The sequence below is a fragment of the Lepidothrix coronata genome, unplaced genomic scaffold (genome assembly GCF_001604755.1).
Source record: "Lepidothrix coronata isolate B3197 unplaced genomic scaffold, Lepidothrix_coronata-1.0 Scaffold305, whole genome shotgun sequence".
Taxonomy (NCBI): domain Eukaryota; kingdom Metazoa; phylum Chordata; class Aves; order Passeriformes; family Pipridae; genus Lepidothrix; species Lepidothrix coronata.
This window is the reverse complement of record NW_016690485.1, coordinates 941837-952379: the sequence shown is the minus strand read 5'-3', so window position 1 is coordinate 952379 and position 10543 is coordinate 941837. Positions and strand designations below refer to the sequence as shown.

The 10543-nt window shown below is 53.0% G+C and overlaps 1 protein-coding gene across 4 annotated transcripts in view; it reads left to right on the top strand.

Annotated features, from left to right (window-relative positions):
• Positions 1 to 51: 51 nt before the first annotated feature.
• The window catches only part of EWSR1 (EWS RNA binding protein 1), a 26149-nt gene continuing 15657 nt past the window's right edge, over positions 52 to 10543 (top strand). For 3 of the 4 annotated variants that reach the window (XM_017837520.1, XM_017837519.1, XM_017837522.1), the window contains exons 1-4: positions 52 to 115; positions 3072 to 3108; positions 3329 to 3380; positions 6457 to 6580. In XM_017837520.1, the coding sequence (XP_017693009.1) occupies positions 103 to 115; positions 3072 to 3108; positions 3329 to 3380; positions 6457 to 6580 (226 nt within the window). In that variant the 5' untranslated portion in view covers positions 52 to 102. Of the gene's footprint in view, positions 116 to 3071; positions 3109 to 3328; positions 3381 to 3809; positions 3864 to 6456; positions 6581 to 10543 lie in introns of all 4 variants that reach the window. The other variant, XM_017837521.1, reaches the window with a different exon arrangement.

Sequence of the window (10543 nt, the reverse complement as noted above, 5' to 3'; positions counted from 1 at the left end):
CCCCGCCGGCGCGGGCGGGGTGGTGCGCGCGGCGGGGCCGGGCGGCGCATGCGCGGCGCGGGGCGGGGCCGGGCGGGCAGCGCGGAGGAGGAAGGCGACAAAATGGCGTCGACGGGTGAGCGGGGCCGGGCGGGCCGGGCCGGGCCGGGGGAGCGGGGCGGGACCGCAGACACGGCCGCCGCGGGCACGGCACCGCCGGGGACGCCCCGCGGGGGCCCCGCCGCCCGCCTGTGGAGCCGCGCCCCCGGCGGCCGCGGGGGTCGGGCCGTGCGGGGCCCGTCCCGCCCCGTGTCCCCCCCGCAGGGGCCTCGCCGGGAGGGGCCGCGCGGCCGCGGGGGCTCCCCCTCAGTGCGGGGCGTTTGAGTGGCGGCCCCGCCGCGCACCGGCCCCCGAGGGGTTCCCGGAGCTGTGCGGCGAGCCGGGGGTCCCCCCGCGCCTCGGCCCTGCCGGGAACGTGGAAGCAGGGAATGGGTCGGTGGGAAGGGACCTTGGGAATGGTCTCATCCCGCCCCTGCCCCGGGCACCGACACCTTCCGCTAGCCCGGGGTGCTGCAGGTTTATCCAGCCTGCCCTTGGGCACCTCCAGGGATGGGGCATCCTCTGGGAAATCCATTCCAGGGCCTCACCACCCTCCCAGTGTCCCATCTCTCCCTGCCCTCTGGCAGTGGGAAGCCATTCCCTGTGTCCTGTCCCTCCATCCCTTGTCCCCAGTCCCTCTCCAGCTCTCCTGGAGCCCCTTTAGGCCCTGCAAGGGGCTCTCAGCTCTCCCTGGAGCCTTCTCTTCTCCAGGGGAACCCCCCCAGCTCTCCCAGCTTTTCCCCATAGGAAAGGGATGTTTTCCATCATGTCCGTGGCTCCAAATTGATTGGAATAAACCAGGGAACCACCCCAGGAGGAAACACGTTTTTCCACGAGGGCTCCAAGTGGATACAAACAGTTCAAAACTGAGTCTCCCCAACTGTGGCAACGTCACCTTTAAGGTGCCTTAAAGCCCAAGGTCTGATGTCCCATAAAGAGGATTTCCCATTTTTCCATGAAGGAAAACATCCCAGGCCGTGGAATGTGAGGGACTATCATTAATAGCATCTTGGAGAGCTTAAAAATATGTTAAAAAAAAAAAAAGTAAAGAAGTATTTAGCAATGGAATTGTCAAAATGGGGGTTAAACCCACAGCTGTCTTTTCCCTTAATTCATGGAATTGTTCCTCCTGGGAGCTGCTATTTTGGGCTGCTGTTGTGCTCCTGAGCCTGGTGAAATTAATGGATGAAGATTAATTTCCCCCAGGAAATAAAAGCCGGGAGATGGGTTTAACTAAATGAACCATAATGTTATTTTTTTTATTAATGTTTCACCTTTCATCTCGATCCGGGCGAATTAAAAGACAGGGATCCCGAATTCCACACCTGGAATTAAGTCCTGCCAAGGGGGAGATGTTGGGTTTGGGTGGGACTTTGAGGAATGGGGTTTTTGAAGGGGGTTAATTGATGCCCCTGTGTGGAGCTGGAGGCCAAAAGGGGGCTGAAAAATGGGAATTTAATGAGGAATTTTGGAGGTTCTGGAGACAGGGAAAAGAGGAGCAGGGCGGGATGGAGTGGGAGAGGGAAACTGGATGAGGGGGTCAGGTATTAATTAACACTCAGGATTAGCAGAGCCACAAAAAACAAATTTTAAAAAAAAGCCTAAAACAGCGAATTTAACGTGGAAAATGTTTCAACTCGTGAGGGAAGTGGGAATTGTGCCGGAGGAGTCGAAGTTGTGCCGTGAATCCCGGGATCAGGGAAGCCCTGGGAGAACAGTTTGGTGTCTCTGTGTCCTGGGAGGTGTTTGGGGCAGCTCCTGGTGTGCTGGGCAAGGTCAAAGGAATTAGTAACTGCCAGGAATTCCTGCTGGGATCACCAGGCAGGGATCAGCTCTGCCGCCAGGGAAGGCAGCAGGAGGAAAAGCTGGGAGCACATGGAGAGGCTTGGGAGGAAAGTTTGAGCAGGGATGAGCCCATGGGAGGTTGTGGGGTGTGGAGAGGGTGTTTTCCGAGTGATTCCCGGGGCTCCCTCGCCTTGGGAACAGCAGGATAACGGCTTTAGCCGTTCAGGTCCTTCCTGGAATTCCTGAGCAGGGGCAGGAGTTGGACTGGACGAGCCCTGAGGGTCCTTCCCAGCTCAGGATAGTCCATGATTCCGGGCTAAACTCGGCTCTGTGGCTGGGATCAGCATCCCCAGAGGTGTGATGGTGATGGGAACACTGGAATCCCTTCCCACACGGGGATGGAAAGCTGGGAATGCTGCACCAAATCCAGCTCCTGCCTCTGGCTGAGCAGCAAGAGCCCGGCGAGGTCTGGGCTCATCCCTGAGCTCAGGAATTCCGTGATCCTGGGAGAGCTGGGATCTGCCTGGTTGGAATGATGGATTCCTCCCTCGCTCCAGAGGCTGGCAGCTGGAATTGGTGCCTTTGAGGGAAGTGGGAGCTGCAATCATCCCAAATTTAGCCTCCTAATTGCCCTGTGGATTCATTTGCCATCCCCGCCAGCAAACCAAGTTCAGCCCAGGCTTTGTGCTTGGATTTCCAGGATTTTGCTTCTCCTCTAAATCAGGGTGTTGACGTGGATTGGGGATTTGGGGCGGGAATCACTCCCAGCTTCCCAAATCCCACCCTGACAGGGCACAAGGGATGCAACTTCCCAGCCCTTTAGTTGGGTCCTCGAAAGGGGGAGGGGGAACGTGGTGGTTTCTGCAGCCCCAAAACTTCCCTCCTGGCCCTTCCAAAGCAGGCTGGGGGGGGGGGGTTTGGAAGCCTCAGAAGCCTCAAATCCCCGTTTTCCCTTTGTTCCAACCCCAATCCCACCCTCCCTTGGGATCCATCCGAGGTGCCAGTTAAATTGGGGTCATTTGAGATCAAACAGCGGCAGCAACGAGGGGAAGAGAGGTTTTGTTTCCCCTCCAAAAAAAGGCCTGAAAAAGGGCATTTCCCTTCCACCTTGGGGAAGCTGCAATTCCAGCAGGCAATTCCAGCTGCTGTGCTCTTCCACTTTTAATTTTATTAAGCCCTTATCGACCTTTTTTCCCCTTTTCTTGCAGATTACAGTACCTACAGCCAAGCTGCAGCTCAGCAGGGGTAAGTAGCTTCTCCTCCCTCTTTTCAGAAAGATGCCATAAAAATAAGTGATAACCGTGCTTTAGGCTTCACTCAGGTATGTTTATAAACCCTCAGGCTTTCCCTGGAGCTTTTAGATCCTTTAGAATTCCAGCAGAGCCCATTTGGCTGCGGGGGAAAAATTGTTTTGTGATGCAGATTTAGGGCGAGATTATAAAATGTCTTTACATTCATTCCACAGCTACAGCGCCTATGCACCTCAGCCAGCTCAAGGATATGCACAGACCACCCAGGTAAACCACGGGAATGGGGTGGAACCAATCCTGTTTTCCAGGAAAACCCACGGGGTTCTCCCAAGCAGGGGGAAGCTCCGTCGAAATCCGGGGTTAAAAAGTCATTTCGTGGCAGCCTAAACTGCTCTCAGTGGAAATGTAACCTCCACAATCCCCCTTGTTGTGTTAATTTATCCAGTCCTGGTCCCCATAAAAGCCACATTTTCACTCGGTGGGTGTTTTAATCAGAGGTGTAGGAGAGAAAAACCTGAAAAAAAATAAAGGTGGGGGGGATTTGCCTTTTGGGAAGGTGCAGAATTGGCCAGAGGAGAGGAGGGAGTTGAGTTTTTGTTGCTCTCGCTGTTCATCCTCTCTCAGTTGGCTGGACTGATAAAAAACCCCACGATGCTCTTGAAGAGATTTAACTGAATGCTTATTTTTAACCTTTAGAATGCAAGTTACTACAACCACTTTTGTCTCCAAACTCCAACTGTGTTCCCAAAGGTAAATCTTTGTCCTCCAAAAGTCGCCGGAGGGTCAGGTTTGCCCTCCAGAGGAGGGAGGCAGGGCCAGGCTGGGCATTTGGGGGCAGCTGAGAGGAAGGTGAGGGTGACCTTGGTGTGAAATAAGTGCTGGGAGACGCTCGTTGGAGGAGCTGCTGCCAGCTGGAGGTGAGAGGGAAGGGCAGGAACAGGAGGCCTCAGAAAAATCCTCGGGGGGAGGCTGGAACCGCTAAAACCAGCTGTTTGAACACCTAAAACCAGCTGTTTGAACACCTAAAACCAGCTGTTTGAACACCTAAAACCAGCTAGTTAAACACCTAAAACCAGCTAGTTAAACACCTAACCAGCTGAACTCTCCTAAACCAGCTCATTAAGCACCTAAAACCAGTTAAACACCTAACCAGCCAAAGTCAACTAAAAGCAGCTAATTAAACATCTAACCAGCTAAACTCACCTAAATCAGCTAATTAAACACCTTAAACCATGTAATTAAACACCTAAACCCAGCTAGTTAAATACCTAACCAGCTGAACTCTCCTAAAGCAGCTAATTAAACACCTAACCAGATAATGAAATACCTAACCAGATAATTAAATAACTAACACGCTAATTAAACACCTCACCAGCTAATTAAACACCTAAACCCAGTAAAACACCTAACCAGCTAATTAAACACCTAAACCCAGCTAATTAAACACCTAACCAGCTAAACTCACCTAAACCAGCTCATTAAATGCCTTAAACCAGATAATTAAACACCTAAAAGCAGATAATTAAACACCTAACCAGATAATTAGACACCTAACATCAGCTAATTAAACACCTAAAACCAACCAGTTAAACACCTAGCCAGCTGAACTCACTTAAACCAGCTAATTAAACACCCAACCAGATAATAAAATACCTGACACCAGTTAGTTAAACACCTAACACCAGCTAATTAAACACCTAACCAGCTAAACTTACCTAAACCAGATAATTAGACACCTAACATCAGCTAATTAAACACCTAAAACCAACCAGTTAAACACCTAGCCAGCTGAACTCACTTAAACCAGCTAATTAAACACCCAACCAGATAATGAAATACCTGACACCAGTTAGTTAAACACCTAACACCAGCTAATTAAACACCTAACCAGCTGCACTTACCTAAACCCAGCTAATTACATACCTAAAAGCAGCTAAAATAACACCTAAAAGCAGCTAATTAAATAGCTAACCAGCTACTTAAACACCCAACCAGCTAATTAAATACCTGAAATCAGCTAAACTCACCTAAAACCAGCTAATTACACACCTAAAAGCAGCTAATTAAACACCTAGAATCAGCTCAACTCACCTAAAACCAGCTAGTTAAACACCTAAAACCAGGTAATTAAACCCCTAACCAGCTAATTAAACACCTAACACCAGCTAATTAAACACCTGACCACCTAATTAAACACCTAAAAGCAACTAATTAAGCGCCTAACCAGCTGCACTCACCTAAACTGAGCTAATTACACCCCCAAAAGCAGTTAATTAAATACCTAACCAGCTAAACTTGCCTAAACCCAGCTAATTAAACACCTAAAAAGCAGCTAATTAAACACCTAGAATCAGCTAAACTCCCCTAAAACCAGCTAGCTAAACACCTAAACCCAGCTAATTAACCCCCTAACGAGCTGAGCTCAGCTCTGGGCTCGTTTGCAGCATTCCTGCCCCCCGTGCTGCCGTGCCAGGGGCAGTGCCAGGGGCAGTGCCGTGTCCCTGCGGGTCGAGGCTCTCCTGCTCCTGCTTCAGGCCAGCTCAGGGAGGCTGAACACCCCGAAAGGTTTCAGCTCCAGGCTCCCAGAGGCCTGAATCCCGTGGGAATGTGGAGGTTTCAGCCGTGCCCGTGTCGCTCTGGGAGCAGGGCTGGGGCAGGAGGGGTTGGCAGGAGGTTGGCAGGAGGCCGGTGCCCGGAGCAGGAGCTGGCAGGGCATGGCACGGGACAGCTGGTGGCACTGCAGGGCTGGGCCCTGTCCTTCCATCAGTCCCTCAGGAGTTAGATTGGAAAATAACCCCCGGGAAGGGATGATTCCAGAGCTGGTCCCTCGCCGGATGCCACGGCACCGGGACGGGAGTGGCACCGCTGGATGCAGGGACACCAGGATGGGAGTGGATAATTCCTGCAGATCCCGTCCTTCCATGCCCACACCAGCTCCTCCTTTGCAAAGAAACACCTGCTGGGCATGAAGGATATCTTAATTAAACCCTTCAGCAGATTTCCTCCAGCCAACACTAACAGTGCCTCGTTTTCCCTGGTGCCCCACTCCCACCTTCCAGGATAACCCCGGGAGGATCCCTGGCGGTGCCCGGGCAGTCGGGAAGAGCTGGGAGCTCCCAAGTTTGCTTTGCACAGGGCAGGGGCGTGCGTGGTGAGGGGGGCAAAGCCTCCCTTCCCTCCATCCCGCAGGGATAAATCCCGCTTCGTAACCGCCCCGCGGGGCCAGGCCGGAATCCCCCGCTGCGCCTAAACCTGCCCCGCTTGGCTCCTGGTTGTCGTGGCTCCCGTGGGTCGCCGGTGCTCCCACGTTCACGGGTTTGGCTTTGTGTCCCCCCCGGAGCAGACGTACGGGCAGCAGAGCTACGGGACCTACGGGCAGCCCGCGGACGTCAGCTACACCCAGCCCCAGAGCACGGCCACCTACGGACAGACGGCCTACGCCACGGCCTACGGGCAGCCCCCCACTGGTGAGAGCCCCTGGGCGGGCACGGGGACGTGGCAGGGGTGGGGAGGGACCGTAGGGATCGTCCCGTGGGCAGGGACACCTTCCCCTAGCCCAGGTGGCTTCGAGTTTATTCAGCTTGGCCTCGAGCGCTTCCAGGGGTGGGGCAGCCACAGCTTCTCTGGGCAACCTGTGCCAGGGCCTCCCCACCCTCCCAGGGAAGGATTTCTTCCCAGTATCCCATCTAAGCCTGCCCTCTGGCAGTGGGAAGCCGTTCCCCCTTGTCCTGTCACTCCTTGTCCCTCTCCAGCTTTCCTGGAGCATCTTTAGGCACTGGAAAGGGCACTGAAGTCTTCCCAGAGCCTTCTCCAGGCACAACAATCCCAACTCTCTCAGCCTTCCCTCATAGGAGAAGTGCTCCAGCCCTTGGAGCATCTCCATGGCCTCCTCTGGACTCACTCCAGTGGGTCTGTGTCCGTCATGGAATGGTTTGGGTTGGGAGAGACTTAAAACTTATCCAGTCCATGGGCAAGGACACCTTCCCCTATCCCAGGTTGCTTCAAGTTTATCCAACCTGGCCTTGGACACTTCCAGGGATCCAGGGGCAGCCACAGCTTCCCTGGGCAACCTGGGCCAGGGCCTCCCCACCCTCACAGCCAGGAATTCCTTCCCCTTTGTCAGTGGGAAGCCATTCCCTGTGTCCTGTCCCTCCTTCCCTTGTCCCCAGTCCCTCTCCAGCTCTCCTGGAGCCCCTTCAGGGCCCTGGAAGGGGCTCTAAAGTCTCCCCAGAGCCTTCTCTTGTCCAGGTGAGCAATCCCAACTCAGCCCTTCCTCACAGGAGAAGTGCTCCAGCCCTTGAAATATCTCTGTGGCCTCCTCTGGACTCATTCCAGCAGGTCATTGTCCTTCCTGGAATGGTTTGGGTTGGAAGGGACCTTAAACATTAACTAGTCCACCCCCCTGCCGTGGGCAGGGACACCTTCCACTGTCCCAGGTCACTTCAAGCCCCGTCCAGCCTGGCCTTGGACACTCCCAGGGCTGGGGCAGCCCCACATAAACGTGGATAGATGGAGCAGTTCAGTTTTCAGGGAAGGGTTTGGGGGCTCAGGACATGCTGGGCTCCCAGGGAGCAGTGTCCTCAGCTGCTCTCCACAACCCCCATCCTCAGTAGTCCAGTGGCAGTGCCATGTGCCTGTTCTCATCCTGTTCCCTCTCCCCGTGTGCTTCCCACAGTGGAAGGGACCGGTCCAGGTTTGATCCTGCTCACTCTGGCGTGGAAAACGTTGCCTCATCCTGGCTGAGCCCGGGCTGGGAGCCCTTGAGGTGTCCCTCGAGTGCCAGAGCTCCCACAGGAGCAACTTGGCATCTCCACATGCCCAGAATCTCCCCATGGATACGCTCCTGAGCGCTGACAGCCATGCCAGGCCGTTCTGGGTGACTCCAGCCCCGTTATCCCAGCGTTTCCTAAGGGATGAACAGCATCCTGACCCCCAGCTTTGCACATTCCCTGTTGCTTTGGGGTTTCCAGTGCAGACCCCGTTCCCTGACGGGCTATAAACTATCCCAATGAGTGCTCCTGGAGCTGGAACTTCCTCCAGAGGAGGGTCTGATGCTTAAAACTATTGAGACATCATTTAGTTCATGTTTATTTAATGTATATTTGGGCTGAATATTCGGGAGACTTAGAAAGCAGATTCCCTTCCCGGTGTTTTTTGGGTCTGTAGGAGAGACATTATAGACATTCCCAATATCAGTGGGAATTAAATCCTTCCCCAGGCAAGGCAATGCCAGGACACACAGTGGGATATCTGGCTACAGAAACCACTTAGGAATTCTTCCTGAGGAAAAGATGAAGAGCAAATACCCTCTCCAGTTAAAATTTAAATATTTAACATCCTTTTACACAGATCAGGAAAATTCCTCCACGTGAGAGCCGGTGTCACTGTGGGTTATCTGTGGGTCTCCTTCCTTTCAATTAAGAGTATCCAGACAAAACTTGGCAGCAGGGAGGTTTTGTGAACTTCCAAAACTCCTTTCTTAGAAATATTTACGTCCCTCAGTGCTTCCTACGGATCCCAGTCCCCGAGGGGTCACAGGAAACGGCTGCTGTTTATATTTTTCCTTCTCCCTTAAGAGGAGATTTGCTGGAGGAATAATAATAATGTTAAGCTTTTGATTTAGGCAAAAAGCTTCATTTTCTTTTCATCCATTAAAAAAAAAAAAAAAAAAAAAAAAAAAAAAAAAAACCCAAACCAAACAACCCAGCTCAGGAAGTGGTCAAGCAAAAGATCAGACCTTCAAGTACCTGGGCAGGATTGTTGATGTTGCTCTCTGGGCACAGAGCCAGGCTGGATTTATCCTTCCTCCACCTGCCTCTCCTTGAGGAGCCTTCAGCCTCTCTCTCTCTCTCTCTCCCTGCCTTTCACGCTCCATAAATCCCAGGGTGCTGCCAGGGCCAGACATCCACGTGTCCTGAGGGACGTGCAGTTCCTCTGCTTCAATCCCGAGCTGGTTTTCCTGAGCATCCCTTTTTTTGGTTGTTTTTTTTTTTTTTTGGAGCAGAGATGTCTGCAATTCCTTAAAGCCAAGTGCCTTTTTTTTTTTTTGGCTGGACAGCCTGGGGTTTGGGGTGGTCAAGGAAATCCAAGTTTTGTGTGGATACACCTTCCCAGGGCTCTGGGAACAACAGAGGTGGTGCCTTTTTTTCCCAACACTCCAACATCCCACCTTCCACCGACTCCTGGGACACCCCAGGAGGGAGTTACCACCCTCCTTCCCTCCCTGGAGCTGTAGGAAAAGTTGTCCTGGAGCCACCCAGTCGCTTTGTTCCAGAGAAAAAAGGGTTTGGGAGCAGCTGGATTAGGGATCACTGGGCACCATCAGACCCGTGGTCATGGTTTGCTCTTTAATATATGAGCATGAATTACAGGAGTAAATAAAGAGCATTGAAATGTCCAGGTGTGGATCTCCTGGAAGTGGGAATTGCTCTCTAAGACCAGCCAGGCCCCCCCTTCCCTTTACCTGGGAGATTTAGGGGGTTGTATATTTAAATTCCTGATGGATTTAGAATTTCAGATGAGCTCAGAGCTGCCATGATAACCTGTTATTCCAAAATAGAGAGGGAGGGTCTGCATCCCTGCTCCAGCCCCTCCAGGAGGGAGGGTCTGCATCCCTGCTCCAGCCCCTCCAGGATACACAGGCCAAGCAGGAGTCAGCTCTCTGTCAGAATGAATCCCTCTGGAGAGCAGAAATCTCTCTGAATCCAGACTTTTCAGCTGATGTTCTCTGAGGATCAAACCCTACAAGCTTCCCCTCCACCTGGAGAATTCCTGGACTTCAGGAAGGGCTTTGTTTGGCTCCTTCTGAGGGAAATTTGAACACCTTAAGCAGTTCTTCTGTTCCCTTTTCCTCCTGCAGCTGACTCAGCCGGGAGGGGAGGGAAGAGAAGTGATGGAATACAACCCCCCCCCTCAAACCCACAGCTCCTGAGGGTTCCCACATTGCCTAAACTCAGATTTTGGGGTGGAAATTTAGCCCAGGGGAGTGGGAAATCCCTGCCTTGCCTTTGGTGCAAACCCTTCCTGCTCAGCACACGCTGCCACGGGGGAAATGCTCCATCTAGAGCTGAAGCTTGAAAATTCCAGAGAGGCTTTTCCCCCCCCCTCCCTTTTATCTCATTTTGCCCATGCAGAGCCAGGTGTTGGCAAAGCTTGTGCTCCCAGGGACAGCACTGGGAAAGGGATCCAGAACTGGGAGAGGAGATTGAGCACTGGGAAAGGAGGTTCAGCACTGGGAAAGGAGATTGAACACTGGGAAAGGGGATCCAGCACTGAGAAAGGGGATCCAGCCCTGGGAAAGGGGATCCAGCACTGGGAAAGGAGGTTCAGCACTGGGAAAGGAGGTTCAGCCCTGGGAAAAGGGATCCAGCACTGGGAAAGGGGATCCAGCACTGGGAAAGGAGGTTCAGCACTGGGAAAGGAGGTTCAGC